Source organism: Eptesicus fuscus, chromosome 22 (genome assembly GCF_027574615.1).
Source record: "Eptesicus fuscus isolate TK198812 chromosome 22, DD_ASM_mEF_20220401, whole genome shotgun sequence".
Classification (NCBI taxonomy): domain Eukaryota; kingdom Metazoa; phylum Chordata; class Mammalia; order Chiroptera; family Vespertilionidae; genus Eptesicus; species Eptesicus fuscus.
Window position 1 is genome coordinate 30799316 of NC_072494.1, and position 20373 is coordinate 30819688.

General features: G+C 42.7%; 1 protein-coding gene across 2 annotated transcripts in view; it reads left to right on the forward strand.

Annotated features, from left to right (window-relative positions):
* The first annotated feature begins 207 nt into the window (after window positions 1–207).
* The window catches only part of KCNH1 (potassium voltage-gated channel subfamily H member 1), a 264356-nt gene continuing 244190 nt past the window's right edge, over window positions 208–20373 (forward strand). For both annotated transcript variants that reach the window (XM_008145998.3, XM_008145999.3), the window contains exons 1-3: window positions 208–286; window positions 16444–16567; window positions 20182–20288. In XM_008145998.3, coding sequence (XP_008144220.2) covers window positions 208–286; window positions 16444–16567; window positions 20182–20288 — 310 coding nt within the window. The remainder of the gene's footprint in view (window positions 287–16443; window positions 16568–20181; window positions 20289–20373) is intronic.

Here is a 20373-nt window from a genome sequence, read left to right on the forward strand (position 1 = left end):
AGTGCGCTGCGAGGCGGGCCGCAGGGAGGCAGGCGCGAGGTGGGCGCGAGGGTGGCCGCGGGAGGGAGCCGCCGCCCCTGCCCGCCCGGATCCCTGCGGGGCGCATGGGGCGCTTCGAGTCGGGAGCGCACGCGGGCCCCGGGCCCCGCTTCCTGCTGCCGTGAGAAGCCGCGCCGGGAAGCCCCGAGACCCCGAGCCGCCGGGAGGATGACCATGGCCGGGGGCAGGAGGGGACTGGTGGCCCCGCAGAACACGTTTCTGGAGAATATCGTCCGGCGGTCCAATGGTAAGCGGTGCATTCGGGGTGCAGTGACCCGGCTTCTCACCCGTGCCTTTTTGGCAGCCGCCTCCCCGCTGCTCGGCGCCGGGGGGATGCAGCAGAGCTCGGAGCTGCGCTGGGAGCCGCGGCACCGGCGCCGGGCAGCCCGGAGGCTGGGAAAGGTGGGCAGGCGGGGCGGCGTCTGATGAGTCCCCATCCCAGGAGGAGAGGTATCCCGGGGGTGCCTTGTGGGCCTTTCTCCCGCCTTCTTGGTCCTCTCCAGGGAGCGTGGCAGCTGGTGAGCAAAGTGCCGGGAAAAGTGATGGGGAGCTGGACGCCCCAGGAGGACAGCCCACCCTCCGCGAAGGCTCTCGGGGCGCCCTGCTGCTGCTCCCCGCGGCGCCGCGCTCCCCACCGGGGGAGGCAGCTGTGGGGACGGGCAGCTCCGGCCGCGTCCACCTTCCATCTCCACCGGCAGAAAAGTCCGAGGTGTAGGGGCGCGGGGACTTGGGGATGTGCAGCTCCTCACCCAGCCACCCACCCCCTGCTGGGTTAAGCTAAGGCCGTGGGGGGCAGAATTTCCTGGGCTCCGGCGGGAAGTGGCGGGCACAGGTGCTGAGCTGGCTAGGTTTTATGCCCATACAGCTTCCTCACTTACAAATTCCCAAACTCCCCAAGCCTGTAGATCGCCATTACCCAATAAACCGATGCTCCCCGCCCCTCTCTCTCCCGTGGCATTTAGAGGGACAGTAGCCTGAAGGGTGGGGGGATGGAGGGGTGAGAGTCCTGGAGCTGGGGCTGCAAAGGAAGCATTCCAAATGCCTGCAGGACTCAGGGCAGCGGAGCACCCTGGCTGAAAGGCTTGCAGGGCAAATAGGAGCAGGGCAGCTGGAAGGTGCAAATGAGAGGCGACCAGCCCTGCATAAGAAGCCCCTTCCAGGCTGCCGGACCCTCTCCTCTCAGAGACAGGACGTTCCTGAGGAGGACCCGAAGCGCTAACTCAGGAAAATAGCTTTTTAAAAATGTGTACATATCTTGGCTTCAGAGCCTTAAGGAGCTTGTGTTAAAGCGACGGGCTTCTCTTTGGATTTAGTTAGGGATTTGGGGGAAGGGCATGAAAAGTGACTGACGCTGCGAAGAAGTACTCTTTAATTCAAACGTGATTTAAGTTTATCTTCTAATCAAAAACGTAACGAGGGTAGCAAATCACCACGAGTTCGATACTTCTTAGGAATGGTCATTTATTAGGTGCCGCTTACGAAGAAGACTATTGAGGAGTTTCTGCTCAGTCCCCTTTTCTTTTAAGGTCTTCCTGACGCAAACTAACTCAGGTGGCTTTTAGAGCAAGGTCACAGCCATTACCTGGGGATGCAAGGGGATGACAATTACTACACGAACAGCCACAATGAACTCTTCTGCCCTAAAACTGGTGGGGGTGTTCATAGGTTTTAAAATAAAATCACTATTTGAGAGTTTAACGTACAGTGATTGCTATTGTTATTGGCCTGTTAGGGGGTATGGAGGCAGTCTTGGGGATTTGGGGATCCCCTTGCTAGAGACATCAACTTTCTCATAAACATCAATGACAATTTCTCTCTCTCTCTGTGTGTGTGTGTGTGTGTGTGTGTGTGTGTGTGTGTGTGTATAGGGTCAGAGTTCTTTAAGTGAGAGGGGAAACCCTGTATCTAATGTATACCATGTTATGTTTTTGAATGGAGAGAGCAGTCAGGAATCTTGCCTGTAATAGTCACAAGGTTCCTTGGGCTTGGTAGGAGGAACTTAAGAAACCTGGAGCGGATACCACAATTTAATACAACCCCGAAGCTGAGAAGGTAGAATATCTCCTAGTTTAGTTGATCTTAGAGCCACTTCCCCTCTGTAGGCATCTGTAGAACCTCAATAGAATAACTCGCTGGGAATATTATTAGTACTGGCACTTTAATTTCAGCACCACTTCCAAAAGCTTGACTTCAGTTAACCAACCAACCAAACAGCATCAACAGCAAAAACAAAGACATGTTGGGAGAGGTGGATGAACTTTTAATATTATGTATTATTTCAGAGAAAAAGAGTCTGATCTTGAAACGTGGAATTTAAATTTGTAGTGATCTCTGTCATACTATTTCCTGAACACAAATAGAAAAAAAAAATGTGGACTCTTGGGAAATATCACAATATCTACATGCATTGTATTATTTTATTGTGATGGAAAAGGTCTATTTATAAATATTGATTGTCTTCTAAAATCCACCGGCCTTGTTTTGGGCATTACAGTCTTTTAAATAGCATTTTACCTTTAAATAGCACTACTTTTTGATCACTTTTTAAGGTATTTTTCTCCCAGTGGTTTTATGCAGCATTTTTGTTTCTCTTTTAAAGACCAGAAAACGGAGTCCCATGACCATTGAGTGACATTCAAGGTGGCAGGCATATAGTGCCTGAGGTGGGTGTTAAGTTTAGAGGGTAGCATTCATCTTTGTGGTAGCATCATTGTTGCTCAGACATTATGACTTAGGCTGTGGAACTGTTTTCATCATCCTTACAAACACTGTTCTCATTATATGCTAATGGATAACAGAACTGACTTTGTTTTGGGGCATTTGAATATCTGGTGTCTGGACTATCATAGAACTGTAGGGTTAAGACAGACCTTAGATCTAGTCTGTCCTCCTTCCCCATCATTGTATAGATGAAAAAAACTGAAGCACAGCTTTTCCTCAAATAATTAAGGTCAGAACTGATGAGGCCCCAAGCCTCTTGACCCCTGTGTCACGCTCCTTACGGTACACCATGCGGTGACCTCCCTTGTATATTACCATTGTTTTCTCTAGAGAAGCATAATTTCCCAGTGGAGATGAAATAAAATGTTATAACAACAAGAACAACATCCATTTTGGCTAACGGCCACACTACCACATCCAAGCAGAATAACAGGGCAAAGGAGAAGCTAATTCTGTTTCAAGGGAAGGCGGTAGTTTTACCTTTGCCAATGGTTTGGCAGGATAACATTCATGTGCCCGGTATAAAATATTAAGTCACTTTTCATAAAAACATTACCTTTGATCCTCATAAGTCAGCAAAGGAGGTGCAGTGTTTCCATTTCAGAGTTTCAGGAGCTAAGCATCCTCAGGTTAAATAATTTACTTACGGTTAGTTAGTAAGAGGAAGCATTAGAAATGGCAGTAAAAGGCAGCTCAGGGACTATTCAGCAGTCGTGACTGGTTCATTCATTCTACAAAGATTTATGGAGCACACGTATGGAACACTGGGGATATAGTGAGCAAAAGGAAACCCTCTACCCTGAGTAAGTCACATTCTAGTGAGTCTTGGTCCAAGGATCTTGCCCCTATTCCTCCATGTCTCCTGGCTTGACATTGGATTAAGAAAAAACCACCCACATTTTAAAGCTGTTTACTGGTCTTGATGGGACTAAAATGTAGTTTAACTTTCTTGGATACATTTGGAATACCATTCGAAGATATTTGGTAATTACCTCTTAATCGAGTAGTTGTAAGTAATCAGCAGGAATGGGCCAGATTTGATGATTTGATTTTGTGTAGGGTCATATTGTCGTAGCGTTTCAAATCTTTATGTTGACTTCGTTGACACGAAGCCAGGATGCTTCTCGTCATATTCATATTGGAAAGTGTTGCTCCAGTATATTTTTTGATTGTTGCTTAAATCTTTAGGCGCTTACTTTCTGAATGCCTGCTGCAGCAAATAGGAGATCTGGTTTAGGAAGGCTGGCAGACCTTAGTGCCAGGAAACTACAAAAATATTACCCTAAGTGGTCCCATTTGAGGGGAGCATATGTTTTAGTACTCAGAAGCCTATATCAAACAGTGGTAGGTGCCAGTAAGAATCCATGCACATTAGCAGGAGTGAGGCGCAGCACATTTGGGTCCAGATTTATGTACATGTATAATTTACAGATTGCTAAATCAGCTGTGTTTTTGCATAGTGTTAAGTTGGTTCAGGTTGTTGATATAATTAGTTAGCAAACAGGATGAGAGCCACGGGTAGTGTTGTGTCTCCTCACAGATGTTTTGAGCCACGGGAATGTTTATAAAACAAAACTCGTTAAAATCCATTCTTACGCCGAAAGGGGAATAGATGATAATCTGGATTACGACCCACTCGATGGAGTTTGTTTTTTCCTGGAATATGCTCTAAGATAACCTTCAGCCCAGGCTCGCTGTCTTTCTTCGAAAGTGTCTGAAAGTTTCATTTATTGGCTGATATTAGCTGGGGGATTGAGAGGACGAAGCCTCGTGATTTCACATAAACTCCAAACTCCATGATTTTTATGATACTCATCTGTTTTATTAACATATCATTAAAAAAATAGAGGCATTTGAGGAATGTGTGGGGAAATTGAATCTCTGGCTTCATTTTTTTTTTTCCTGACACAAGCTCTTCATTTATGATGGGGCTTCATTTGGCCCTGGGTCCTTCAGTGTTACCTTGGCGTCCCTCATTCTTCCCTCCCCTTTATTTTTGGCTAGATAGTTAATGGCTTGGAAGCAAACATTTAAAGCATACTTTAGTTCTTTATTGAAACGAACCTTTTTTGCAAAGTGAGTCTCTGCTTTGTAGATTTAAGATATTTGAGATATTTGGACCATGGGTTTTTTTTTTTTTTTCCTCTTTAAGTGGACACACCTGTGACTGCTGAGAAAGAATTATAGAACTTGAGCTCTGAAAGGACGTTCATTACAATTTCTTTTCCAGTGTTTGAATCTTCTTCAGAACATTCCTCCCAGGGCTTATCTAGCCTATGCTTGAATAGCTTCCGCGATGGGACACTCACTCTCTTACAAGGAATATTCTGTTTTCCAAGAAACCATAGCTGTGAACTGCTTTTTCTCTTCTCCTCTTTTCTGCTTTTTTCATCTCTTCTGCTTCCTTCTCCCCTTCCTGTTTTTATTGTTGTTGTTACTGTGTGGTCTCACCAAAATCTGCCCTTGAACAGCTACCACTCATTGGAGGTCTGCCCTGTGGAATGAAACTGACCTGGCCCACTCCCATTTCCACCTGAAAATCTTTCCCTTTTTTAAAAAATTTGATAACAGTTGTCTTGATTCTTTTCTCCATTTTTTAACCCTTTAAAATTGTTTAATACCACAATTGAAAGGCACATAAAATAGTTTGGTACAACTTAACACATTTGTGTAAAGTAAATACTGTACTGTCACCACCGATGTCAAGAAGTGGAATCTTATAAGCTCTCCAGATGCTCCATGGACGCTCCCTGATCCCAAGTCCCTTGCTCTCCAAAGGGGACCATCTCCTGATTGTAAGGTGATCACTTGCATTTCCTCATAATTTTGCCACCTTGTTTTGCAGTTCTGAGCTCTGGAGTTCATTTAGTCTGTTTTTGAGCTTTACATACATGGGACTTCAGTTGGAGATTCCCCCATGTTGCTGTGTGTCCTGTCATTTCATTGTCACTGCTGTGTAGTACTTGATGGCATGACTATTACACACATGCCATTCATCCATTCTGAATGCTGTTGGTGGACACGTGTTCGCTTGCAAACCGGCCCCTGTACACGACAGGCAAGGAGAGACTGAAGAAAGCGGCAGACCACTCCAGAATGATAGGTGGCAGGCTCAGGGAACAAGGGAGCTTCCCAACGAGGCTGCTAATGGGTAGATCTCCGCCCCGCCTACCAGAATTTCCAAAGTTTTTTTTTTTTTTTTAATATATTTTATTGATTCTTTACAGAGAGGAAGAGAGAGGGATAGAGAGTTAGATACATCGATGAGAGAGAATCATCGATCAGCTGCCTCTTGCACACCCCTTACTAGGGATGTGCCCGCAACCAAGGTACATGCCCTTGACCGGAATCGAACCTGGGACCTTTCAGTCCGCAGGCCGACGCTCTATCCACTGAGCCAGACCGGTTTTGGCAGAATTTCCAAAGTTTTCAAAGAGGCCTTAAATTGGTTCATTCACGTATCAGTCTAGATGGTCTCAACAACACTTTACTTTCTCAAGGCTGTGTCCTTGAAATAGGTCCCACTGTGGGAAGCATGGGCAGAACGTACATTTCAAGGTCAGGGCAGGGGCTGAGGAGCCTCTGATTGCCTGGGTCCAGCTCAAGAGTCAACCGGCAGATCACATCCTCTCAGTGACCTCTTCCAACAACGTGTGGGTTGTTTCCAGTGTTGTGCTATTAATGTTGCTACAAACGTTCTTGCACACGTCTTTTGGGATGTGTGGGCATATATTGGATATATGCCTAGAGGCATATGTTTAACTGCAGTGGAGGCTGCCAAACAATTTTCCAAAGGGTTTGTATCAATTTACATTCCCACCAACAGTGTGTGAGGGTTCTTGTCACTCCACGTCCTTGCCAACACTTGGTGTTTTCTCCTCTTTTGTTTTTGTTTTCAATAATGACATTGCCCAAGCAAGCTAGTAATAAAACAGGGTTATTTAGGGTTATGTTAGTAGTGAGCACATGATCAAAATAAAATGAAAATAAAACTTGCTCTTGTCTTTTGGGACGCATTGGTATCTCCTGTGTGTTGCAATGTTCTCACATGTGAACTCACACATGATGATAAATGACGTGAAAGACTTGCACACTTAGAATTGTGTACAAAGGGCATATGCAGTGTGCGTGTGTGCGTGCGTGTGTGCGTGTGTGTGTGTGTGTGTGTGTAAGAGACTCATTTTATTAAATCTAGAAGCAGTAAACCCTGGGGACAAAGATTATGTAAGAATTAGAGTTGGAAGTGGGAAGGAACTAGGAAGTGAATGATTTATGTTTATTTTAGTGAAAGAAATAAAACAAAAATCACTGAAGGAAAGGCACAAATTTCATGGAGGAATAAAAAAAAAATCAAAGACAAATGAAAATGCAATGCAAAGGCTAGCTTGTGGTTCGGCTTCACAAGCACGCTGGACCTCTTATGTGTCCGATCCTTTGCGAGGGACCAGGAATACCAAAGTGAGTGAGACATTGTGATTTCTCATGGAGACATCCACGATGAAGACCAACATAAGTTGTAAACGTCTCCAAAGACTGAAGAGAAGTTATGGTGACTCAACACATGCTATACCATTTCCCCTTATAAGCTCCTCACCCAAAATTATTCTTAGATTTTTCTAGCCATTTTTATTTTTGTGAGGTTGGCTATGGGGTGACCAGATCCCTTAAGTCAGATTGAAGAAGGCCGTTGCAGAATGTGTGAAGCTTTGTTCTGAGACTTGAAACAAGTCTCATTCCTCTGGGCGATGTCTTCTTTGGCTGCTGTCTTGGGTCCCCCCCTCTCCCTCTCCCATTGTGAGTTTCCAGCATATCCTGGATGCTGGGATTTGTTGGATGCTCTGCTTGTTCTCTATGCAAGTGTTGTCTCGGGGAACAGAGTGCAATCTGGACACCTTCAACATCTCCCTCAGTTTCACGGTCTCTGCCACAGCAGACATGCACTCCTGGTAGTGGCCAAATTACTTAAAACTCTTCTGATTGGGTGTTAATTGAGTTATGTCAATAATCAGAATCAATTTGCTTACGCATCCTAAGATTGTTCCTTGTGTAAATTAAAAGGGCAACTTTTCGGTTAGTCCTATGTTGCATAAAACTGATGTTCTGAAGTTAATTGAGTCAATCCTGTAATTATTAATGTACTATTAACCGTGAGTGCCTCAAATCCATTGTTTGTCATAGCTTCAGTGACATAGATGCTTCTGGAAAGAAGAGGAATAGCCTCTCATTACCTCCCTTTTCCCTTAAAACACTAGCATAGGCATCCTCCACTGGCATTCCCAGAGTGCTGGAGTCAGCATTTGCAAGGTGATACTATATTGGCAAGTTTTACCGATATTTATTTCCTGCTTAACTTTTATTTCCATGAAGAGTGAATTTGGAAAACCTATTTTAGACTAGACCTTCACAGTCATGGGAGAAAATGAGTTAACTCGAATGACAAGACTATATTTATTTCATCTAAATGCATTTTTAAGTTTTTATTATTTTATTTACTTTTGTTTTCTCTCAACATTATAGGGACTGACTGGATTAGAGTTCTATGCTGCTATTACACTTGTGCTTTGAGCCTCTACGTGGCCTGATGGACTACATATCATGTTTCCTCCTTAGAGCCATTCTTTCTTTTCTTAAAATTAAATTTATTGGGGTAACATTGGTTAATGACATTATATAAGTTTCAAGCATATAGTTTTATGATACACTAGAGGCCCAGTGCACGAAATTCGTGCACTGGGGGGCAGGGGGTCCCTCAGCCCAGCCTTCCCCCTCTTAGTCTGGGAGCCCTCAGGGGATGTCCTACTGATGGCTTAGGGGAGTGGGGAGCAGGCCTATGCCGAAGTCTGGCCTCCCTCTGCGGGATGTGACCGGAGGGCCGATTGGGATGGCGCGGGCAGTTTGTGGCCAGCCCTATCCCTAATTGCGCTATGGCCACTAGTGGCCTTCCTCTGTGGGAGGCGACCAGGTGGGTGGTCAGGGGATGACGCCAGCCCCCATCGCCCTGCCGCCACTGGTTGCTTCCACCCCCACCACCCCATCGCCATCCCCTCCCTCTGCCCACTGGCATGCACCTTGGCTGGCCTGGCGACACCTGCTCACTGGCCCTGCCCTCCACTGACCAGTTGTTCTGCAGTTCGGTCGATTTGCATATTACACTTTTATTATGTAGGATCATTTGTATATTCCATTTTGTGCAGTCTCTTATCACCATGTATTTGACCCCCTTTACCCTTTTCATCCTTCCCCTACTCTCTTCTCCTCTGGTAACTACCATAGTGTTGTCTGTGAGTTTGTTTGTTTTATTTGTTGATTTATTGTTGTTTTTTGTTTTATATCCCACATATGAACAAAGTAATATGGTTCTTAGCCTTTTTTATCTGACTTATTTCACTTAGCATGGTATTCTCAAGATTCATAGTATTCCATTGTATGTGTGTGTGTGTGTGTGTGTGTGTGTGTGTGTATATATATATATATATATATATATATATATATATCACATTTGTTTATCCAATCATCCATCCAAGGACATTAAGGTTATTTCCATGTCTTGGCTATTGTGAATAGTGCTGCAATGAACATCGGGGTATAGATATCTTTATGAAGAAGTGTTTTCAAATTTTTCTGGTAGATACCCAGAAGAAGGATTGTTATGTCATATGGTAGCTCTGTTCTTAATTCTTTGAGGGATATCCATACTGTTTTCCATAGAGGCAGCACCAATTTGCATTCCCACCTTCAGTGCTACAAGTGTTCCCTTTTTCCACACCCTCTCCAACACTTGTTATTGCTTGTCTTATTGATAATCGTCATTCTAACAGGTGTAAGGTGGTATCCTATTGTGGTTTTGATATGCATTTCCGTTATAGCTAGTGACATTGAGCATCCCTTTTCTTTTCCAACCGGCTCTGCATCCCGGGAGGCTGACCTATATGGGTTATGTCAGTGGTCTCCCATGCTTTCTGGCTCCCAGCTAGCTTTAACTTGTGAGGTCTACTACCTTGAGATGTCATAATAGCCTAGCTTTTCCCCCTTGAATGAAGTTTACATCTCCACCTTGCTCTCTTTGGGTTTGGATAGGTTTAGGTGGCTTAAAGTTTCCAACTGCTATGAACCCTGGGGTACTGCACTGCCCCTGAGGTTTCCCTCAGTGGTGTGCTGGGGCCAGCTGAGCTGGCTGGGACTACCTGTCAAGATTTGATCATGCGCATCTCTTTCGTATTTCTGGTTTGGGGACCTCACCTTGGTAACTTGAAATCTGCTATGGTGTAAGTATTTGCACCTCAGAAATTGGCAAATGCTATAAATCAGGGCTCCCACCGCCCAGTCAGTGACCAGCACACCACTGCCAGTACCTCACCCATGCCTTTGTCAACAACACTCCTCTAATTATCCATGTATGTGTGCCATTGTCTTCTTGCCAGGCCTCTGCCTATAGAACCAGATACTTGGTTAGGGAGCAGATGTGGAGTCATGTGCTATGTAGACTGGGACAGCTAATGCTAGATGGGAAGTTCGACATAACTTTCAAATGGACACATGTGTCCCCTGCATTCCTGCCATGTCTGAGACAAAGTAGATGCTCAGATATGTGCTGTATTACACTGAGCTGCTCTGAGATTCCCTTCCTTCCACCCTATCCTTACTGAGCCATTTACCATGAAATTTTAAAATAACAGAGGAGGCAAATGTAAAACTAACTCAAAAAAATCTTTTTTTCTAGTACCATTTAATATTTTTACTTGCTTACTTTGAATGATGTTTTTGGTGTTATTCAATAATGGTTTAAGAGTTTTGTTCAAAGTACCTATAATGTATACAGCTATACATTAAGGAAGTATTACGACTATAAAAGAAGAATAATTGTTAGTTAATTTATTGCACTACTTTTTAGCAAGTGATCACACAAATATATATTTCCCAGCAGTAATTTAACATATCACTGACCCCTCTCCTTTATGAAGTGAAATATCATTGACTATAAAAAAGTCTCTGCATTTCTAACACAATTTCATGTATAGTCTCATTCTCTTCCATACTGCTTGTGAAACCTGTTTTTACTGTTTTAAAATCCTTTAATTTGATGCATAATGAAGATGGAGGTCATGTTTTGGAAACCATGCACTTAGGGATAAATACCCAGTAAATGCAGTGTTTGCGTGTGCTTTTCAAATTGAAATCTCTCTATTGTAATTTACTGGCTTAATAAAAAATGTATTTCAGTAGGATATTAAAATCAGAGACAAAGCAAATAAGTATTGAATCTCTACGGAGTTCAGTTTGTATTGTGCAAAGATTGGGCCCTTGACAATTTACAAGACTGATTTTCATGGATTTTACTGTTGAAAAAAACACAATGGAGCCACAAAGTGACTTGCTGATAATTAAGATTTTAGGTGTTTCATTTAGGTGTATTATATTGACTAAGCTTCTGGTTTTTCATCCTATCCTCCTTTCTCTCCCAAACTACCAAATCTTGGTCTGTCCTTTTGTTTATTAAAAAATTAATTTCTGGTATAGATTTTATTTAGGTTCAGGCAAATCAAACTGTTGTTTCCTGGTCTTTGTTTACTGCTTAGAGACAAACCTCTTGTTTTCTTCCTTTATCTCCATCATTATTTTTCTATTGTTTTCTATTATTTTTCTGAAATAAAAGAAAATACACTGAGTGGCCAGATTATTATGATCTCTGAACGCATAATAATATGGCCACTAAGTATCTATATCTATCTATCTATCTATCTATCTATCTATCTATCTATCTATCTATCTATCTATCTATCTATTAGAGGCCTGGTGCATGAATTTGTGCATGGGTGGGGTCCAGCCAGCCTGGCCAGGGGGAGGGGACATGGGCGGTTGGCCAGCCTGCCTGCTGGTCAAACTCCTGGTTGAGGGGACAATTTGCATATTAGCCTTTTATTATATAGGATATACACTGAGTGGCCAGATTATTATACGTTCAGAGATCATAATAATCTGGCCACTCAGTGTATATTTTTATTCCAACTTGTTTTTTGTAAAAGCACTGATACCCTTAGGAATCTATAACATTGCAAAGGATTCTCTTGCAAGTAAAACTATCTGAAGTTATTAGGAGCACTTTGTGGAGTTTTTACTGTAGCCCCCTGAATAACCAGGGTTGGCAGGCAATAACGAATTTGTGTCAGCCGCCTGCTGAATGTAGCTTTTATCTGTGTAATTGCCCAAACTGAGTCACTTTTCTAAGTCATTTGCTTTGGTTAGTTTCTCCTTTGTTATGTGCGGTAATTAGGATGGAAAGCAATTTTCTAATAATTTCTTTTTAGAATATCTCTGCGTTATGTTTTATGGGCAAATGGTAGGTTTGGAATCTGACTACCGCCGCATAGCTTGGCTCATGCCCTATCAGCTGAAGAAGCTTTCTGTGGAGGGGGAGGGGAGTCTTTCCAATTTTTAGAGAAATGTTTGTTTTATCCTACAAGGAGGAAAACTGTGTGTGGGCTGAGGGAGGTTGAATTTAGGAAACCTTACATTTGATTGCACACACTCTTGCAGCTGAAGACCCTCAGGGGGTAAAAAGGAGCAGAGGGAGGCTGGAGACTCTAGCTCATTTGCATCAAAGACTGGAGACACAGGGAACTTGCAGCTGAGAGCCAGTAAGTCAGGGCTAGGGCAGCCAGGTTGAACCCACACATCTTACTGAACAATGAGGGAGGGACTTGTTCAGTGCAGACAACATGAATTGGGTGGCAGGCTTGGTGCTTCACAATAGGCCTTGGCGCTTCACTGGCAAATTGACTCAGATCCACCTAGATTCACTTCTTTATTTTATTTAATGGATCTTCTCTCCTTTAAAAAGTCCCACCTCACTGAACAGCAAGGGGGAGACCAGGTATGGTGGACTCTGAACTTCCCGGTTAGTGGTATCTCAAGCTCTTCCATTTTTAAATAATCTTTTTGGGTCTCTCTTGTGTTCAGGTGCCAATTCTACCCATCCCATGGCTTCTCTCCAAGATGGTGTGTGGGGTGGAGGCACGCACTTAGCCTAGCCTCTGGGGCCTCAGATCCCCTGACGCAAGGCCTTATTCTTCCCTCTAGTTTCTTGGGTCTCTAGCAATAGCCCTGGTGTGCTGGTCACTGGGGGACCAACTGATCTATGGGCTCAGGGCTGCAGCCGGTGAACCTATGTTCCATTCTTTGAATTGAAAAGAACTTGGTGTCCTGTCCCAATCCTTCACGTATTCATATTCTTTCTCCCCCCACCCTTCTCTTTCCCCCCTCTTCTCTATAACTTGATAATCCAGGCTCTCACTGGTGCTGCAGCTCACCTCTGATATTTGCCTGAACCCCCAAGCCCCAAGTTGATCCTTGCCTTGGGCGGTTTGATAAGACATGGCCTTTGGTCACCTTACTCCACTGTGATAACCATCTGTTCATGCAACTTCAGCAGCAGCAGGGCAGTTGGGAGCTTCTGGATTCTTTGCAGACCCCATGGGAGCCGAGGGAGGCTCAGTGGTGCTAACAAAGCCAAGTTTGCGGTGTAGCACCTTTGAGTTCCCAATGGGCGTTCTCTCCCACCCCTGAGTCTCAAATGGGGATCCAGGCACAAATTCTCCCCTCTTCGCCTCCGCTCCTGTCCCTCCTCCTCTCTTGTCACTGTGTGGAAGCAGGGCTGTTACAGAAATGCTACATTTTAAGAAGAGTTTGTAAATGAGGGAAGAGGCAAAACATTGCAAAGACTGACAGGAGAGGCCAAGCATTTACAGGAGGAAACCATTCCTCCTACCCATGTCAGTATTTCCTGAGGGCATCCTTGTGTTTCACAAGGTAAATCATAATATATGATGACGATGCTGGTAATGTTGACTCATCAATAAAAGATCTTGTTGTACTTCTTAGTGTTTCTATAGGAAGGCACATACATACTAGGTGCTACAAAGATTTTCATAGAAATGGTCTGATTTTAGTATTTGAAATGGGATAAGAAGGAGAATCTGTAATATATGATCAAAAGCAGATAGATCCAGGTTCAGTCCCCACTCTCATCTGCTCTATTCCTCAGAAGCTCAGTTTCTTCATTGAATAAATGAACTCCATGACACTACATTCAGTAAAGTGATACCACCTCATAAAGGTTGTTGTAAAGGTTAGAAAAATCTTAATATATAATAAAGTACTTAGTACAGAGCCTGACACAAAATAAATATCAATAAATGCTACCCATTCTCAGTAATATGTAGAAGATAGCTTATGTGGAATCCCTTAGTTCCGATGCTATATGTGACGTTATGACATTTGTATGGGTATCTCTGATCTTGTAACATCTTGTGTTCTGGAATGTAATTTTCATTTCAATTATTTGTAGTTCATAAATTGAAAGTAATCCAGAACATGCCCCCTTTCCAGCCAAGCAGAGTGGGGGATCACATGTATGGGCTAAGGCAGGTGAGCCAGGATGGATTTCTTTCCTGTTGGAGACAGATGGCCTTCTGACTGGGACTAGAATTCTTTCTTCCGTTGGCTCAGGTCCTTGGATAACGAGGGAATGCCTAGACCTTCTGTCACATCATGGGATCTTGCTCCCTGCAAGCTCTCATTTCTTGCTTGGGTTAGCAGTAGATAAACTGCTTCGGAATTTTAAATTCTATGATGAGAAATCCTCTGAGTGCATGGTCAATAGCTGATGATTCTATTCTTACAGCACTTCCTATTTTTCTCTTTCCTTTATAAAGTCAAAGAAAATGCTAGTGGACTTGTTTCCTCCCCAATAACTGTAGGTGAATATGCACCCCAGGGACAGTGGGAATGCTTGAGGAGTGATGAATACCTTTAAAGGATGACCAGAATATTTCATAAGAAATTGCAATAATATCTGGAACTTGAAATATATCTTGGTTTCATTTTTTAGTAAATGAAAAATTTAATCGATAACTTAATCCTTTCTGATTAAATTCATTAAAAATTAATAATATACTTATTTTTATCAAAGTAATATTTGCTCATGGTTAAAAAATCAAACTGAAAGGCTTATAAAGAAAACAAACACCCTATACCTTGTCCCTTTGCCCATTCTGCTAACCAAAGACCACATGTTCTAATTTTAGCTTGTTTCTTCTTATAGATTCTTCCATGTCTCTAAATCACATGCATCACAACTATTTCTAGATTTATTAATTTTAGGTATCTAGTGGCTTCTGTTAATTTAGCTGAGGTTTTAGCTCACTTTATTTACTTTCTACCACCTAAGATTATATTGCTCCCTTATTGGTTATTTCTTCAATTTTAAGTAAAATATTAATACCTTATTATAGCAACTCTAGAAACCATCTCATGATTGTTCTCTCTTATTTCTCTAAGTTTATCATTTGTATTTTTACAGTGTCAGAATTGATGAGGTTATATTCAGATACTTAATAATTAAATATTCCATGCTTGACTGTGTTGATTTTAAAAGTTGGAAATTAATATAATTATGACAATAATTACATAGTGTATTTTGATTTCCTTTCTTGCACAGCTTTTTTTTTGATGCTTCTAATTTATTTTCCTGCCTTCCAAAGTATATACCTTTATTGAATTTTTATGTTGTTTATTCCTATGTAATTCACTTCTGAAATGTCTGTTCTCTGAATCATTGGGTATGGAATGCTTTCTATTAGTTTCCCCCTGCTTTCTACACTTGGAGCTATTTTCCCCTACTTCCCATGCTGTCTTCTTTCTTGCTTTACTCTGACATTTTTGCTGATATACATTCTCAAGTAACTCCCTAAGAAAGGATATATGGAAAATAAATTACCTGGGTCTTTGCATACTTGAAAATATCATTATTCTATCCTCACATTTGATTGTTTAAAAATTTTAAAAAGTCTTCTGGCCTTCTCCCATGTTCTTTCTGTTGTTTTTATTAGGTTGCATGTTGATCCTCTTGGATTGACCTTCTAAGTCTTATTTTTTTCTTATGTTTCTTATCTTTTTTCCTTTTTTATCTTCTAATATTAATTTTAAATTATTACTCACTTAAAAAATCCTCACCCAGGATATGTTTTTATTGACTTTTAGAGAGAAAGGAAAGGAAGGATGGGTGGAGGTGGGGAGAAGAGAGAGAGAGAGAGAGAGAGAGAGAGAGAGAGAGAGAGAGAGAGAGAGAGATCAATGTGAGAGAGAAACATGATTGGTTGCCTCCTGTATGCACCCTGACTGGGAATCAAAACTGCAACCTAGGCATGTGCCCTGACCAGGAATCAAACCTCCTAGGATGGGCAAATGTTAATCAGGGTCATGGAGGTCAATCTGTAGCTTCTAGCCCAAAGACTGACAAGCTGAAGATGCTGGATGGAGCCCAGAAGAAATTATCTTGGTATCTTTCTTGTGTCATATTATCAGAATACTTTCATTGAGATGAAAAATTCAGACTGGAAAATGTCTCATGGAAATTGCTGGATTGCTAGAGGATCTGTTGGTTGGTTGGTTAACCATGTTTCCTTTGCTAACTTCTTCTTGGGGTATAGTAACCTTAGCAATTGCATTCAAATGATTCACTCTAAATCACCGTTCTTTTGGATTCCTGAAGAGCCACTTTCCTATTCAAGAGACTATTATGGATGGAAGCAAAATTACCTGGTATGGTTGACATTATTTATGTCCTCATTGAATCTCAAGTAATGTGCCCTTTTCTTCTTCTTCTTCTTCTTTTTTTTTTAACAGATACTAATTTTGTGTTGGGGAACGCACAGATAGTGGACTGGCCTATCGTGTACAGCAATGATGGATTTTGCAAGCTCTCTGGCTATCACAGGGCAGAAGTTATGCAAAAAAGCAGTACCTGCAGGTATTTATGATTGGGGCTGTTCTGTTGGACAGTCTATCATAGCATCTTTCGGAAAAAGAAAATGGCTTACTCAGGGTGGGAATTACCTTTCTCTCATTCAGTGTTTATTCAGGAATATTTATGGCAATAGCATCTCCATGTCACGCAATGTACTGGGAAAATCAAAGACTTAAAACATGTTTCCCACAACTGCTGAACTCCCAGTCAGTAAGATGGGGGGAGGGGGAGGGGAACCTAGAAAAACTCAGAAAAATCATTTTATCTGTAAAACGTGAACTCAGACACTGATAAGGTTTTAGATAAAACTAATGTGAAAGAAGGTGAAATAAAATTTTAGATGATGAATTGTTAGGATTTGTGGCTCTTTTAGAGAATACAACGTTGGAAACAAGGGCCTTGTTCACAGACGTTTTCATCAGAAAAAGAGAAGAGCACCATGCTTTGTTGCCTTCCAATTCTTGGTACAGCTCTCTCGGATCCCTAACTCAAAGGCAGAGGCAAATGGTGCTAACTGCGTAGCTTGTGTGTTGGACAGGGTTACTTACCAAGCAGCACCCTTGGGCAGTGGTGTTAGGACAGCTCTTTCAAAGTGTCTTCAAGGTGTTGAGTGGAACACGGACCCTGCCTCCTGCCTCCTGCCCTGCATTTCCCTTCGGTGCCCTGGCAGGTCTGGGCTCAGCACAGCCTTCGGCTCCTCTCATTGCCCTCTTTTCCCCGAGTCCTCTGCCTTCAGTGTGTTTGCAAGAAGCGGAATCATTTTCCTAATCCTTGTAAATCAAGAAATAATCTCATCTACGAAGGGTGGAAAACCCTGTGTGACCCAGGCATCACTTGTGGTTTTCAGAGACCATGCATTTTCATGCTATGAAGTCAGCCAAATAAGTAGTTTGGTGAAAAGTATGAAATGCTTAGAAAATATTATTATTTTCTTAAACTTTAGGTTTTAGGGACCGGGAAATAGAAAGTTTAAGATCCCCCATGCCCAATGCTCAAAGATTAAGAAATTATAACTCTTTAAGTAATACAATAGAATCCTCTTACATTCGTGGTATGCTTTTATCCTCATGAGTGTCTATGTCTAGATCTACATCTACATGTGCACATATGCCATCAGAACTAATTGGGAGAGTTAGCTTCACTTTTTAGTGGGAGTTGAGCAACCTTTCCTTACTTTTCTTGCTTCTTACTGGTTATAATCAGATACGTTAAGAAAATCAGATACATGTGCTCATTTAGCCAACTTTAAAAAACCAACCAACCATACAATCCTAAGAAGCTCATTTACTTCCCTGAAGCGGTCCCTTCTCCAGAAATAAGGTAAACCTACCTTGTGCCAGCTATGCTCCGCGTCGCTCAGGAGCCTCTTTCGCTTAATTCTTGCATTGCAGGCATCTGAGATAGAATGCCCAGGAGAAGGAATCTTACACCACAGCTTAAGAAAGTACATCAGAGAATGAAAGCTGGCTGTCATTATGGCCCTTCGTCTATTTGAAGACTCCATTCTACGGGCATTTGTTTAATCTCGTGAAGTAAATTGCCGGCATTCAGAGCCGGCATCACATCACTTGAATGGAGGTCACTTTATCTAGGAAATTAACTCGGAGAAAGTGGGAGGAAGCTCAAAAAGGCCTCAGAACAACCGGCGAAATAAAATGGTCATAGAGCTGAAGCTGTTACCTCCTAGGAGGAATCCTCTTGTTCTTGGCAGGGCTAATTTAGTCTTGATCTATTCTTTTTAAAGATAATTCAAGCCGAAACCGGTTTGGCTCAATGGATAGAGCGTCGGCCTGCGGACTTGGGGGTCCCGGGTTCGATTCCGGTCAGGGGCATATGCCTTGGTTGCGGGCACATCCCCAGTGGGGGGTGTGCGGGGGGCAGCTGGTCGATGTTTCTCTCTCATCGATGTTTCTAGCTCTCTATCCCTCTCTCTTCCTCTCTGTGAAATATCAATAAAATTTATAAAAAAAAAAAAAAAAAAAAAAAAAAAAAAAAAAAAGATAATTCAACAAGCTGGTTTATAGATGAAGAGCCCACCCAAAGGCCAAGAGATAGGCATAGGGAAACCACAGGTAGCAACAGCTCTCGCTGGGCCGGGAAGGGACATAGTAATAAAGATGACACAGATTCATAAAGTCCACAGCCAGCACACTTTCCTTACAGGAGCCTCAGTAAGCCCAAGGCTGTTCCAGTATCAAGCTAAGCATGGCGCTCGACCTGGTGGTTTAGGAATCGCACTCCATATCCTCTGAGGTTCTTCTTAGCTCTGAAGTGCTATGATGCAGCAAGTCATCAAGAATCAGTTAGATTGGCATTGGGTATGCACCATTTTAGAAGACCGGGAGTGTCTTGTTCAGGAACCCGTGCCCCTGCTTCCACGTTCCCTAAGACTTGGGGGCTGAGTGTTGCTGTCTTTGTTATTGTTGCCTGAAGGCCTGGGGTGGGCAGGATGAGATGGTCCCTGGATCTATGGGAGCCTTGGTCAGAAGACTGGCTTTTCCAGCTCCATCGAGAAATAGCTTTTCTTCTCTTACATTTTGTTAATGTCCTGTGCCATGGCTCGCTCTGTCTTGTTGGGGGTGTATGCTGTCCCTGGAGGGACAAACCCTCGTCTTTAGACCATAGTCAGTGGGGACCAGGAAAATGGAAAGTTCTGGCAGATTATCTGCCTCTGCTGAGAACCAGTACTAGTAGTCAGGAGTTTCTGCCCTCTAGGAGTTTTCTCTAATTTTCCCCAGGCTGCTGCTTTACCCGCCTAGTCTACTTTTCTCTAAACGTGAGCAGGAAGGAGTGAGAATTTGTAGGATTTCATCATCAATTTTTTAACTCAATGCTTCCCCTCTTCTTGTGAGGGGTGCGGGGGTAGAGGGTAGGAGAACAGCTGCATAGAATAGTGGCTGAATCTTCTGGTTCTTTAACTCTGTCTTAATGTTTAGAACATCAAATTGCATCTCTTATTTGATTGGAGACCTTTTGTGATCCCTCCACCCCCCTAAACTTGTATTTATTTTATTGTGAATTAGAAGAAGAAAAATCTGTGGTCAATTTCCTCTGCATCTTTCCTAAGAGTTCTTTCAGGATGAAGTTTAAATCCCTCATGGCTTCTAAGGCCATGCTCTCCTCCATGACCGGGCTGTGCTTACCTCTCTGTGTCATCTGCGCAGGTTTCCCCTCATGGTCTGTATTCCAGCCATACTGGACTGAGCTGCCTTCAGTTCCAGAGTTAACCTCACTCTCATCTCTGTGCCTTTGCACATGCTCACCTTTTGCCTGGAATGTTCTTTTCTTGCTAATTTCCTCTTTAGATCTCATTTGTCCTTACCTCTGGGGAGCCTCCTCTGACTGCTCAGAGAGTGCTCTGTGACTGTTCTGTGTTGTCTGATTCCTTATGTGTTGTCATGCTGTTTTCTGACCGACTCTTTTCCAGTGTGTCTTTCTTATTAGACTGTTTATTTTGGGGAGTCTTGATCACAGTTGAATTAATAAATCCTTTTGGAATGTTTTCTGTGTGTGTGTTCTACATAGCACAGTGCTAGGTATAGAATAGACATTTCATATGTGCTGGTAGAATAATAAATCTTTGCTAGTCTAACTTGAGTTCTTTTGTTGATTTGCAGTTTTATGTACGGGGAGCTGACTGATAAAGATACAATTGAAAAGGTGCGGCAAACATTTGAGAACTATGAGATGAATTCCTTTGAAATTTTGATGTACAAGAAGAACAGTGAGTATCCAGACCATTCTGAACCATGTCTTAATGTGCTTGGCATAGTAAAATATCTCGCTTCCTCTGTTCCTGTCTTGGGTTT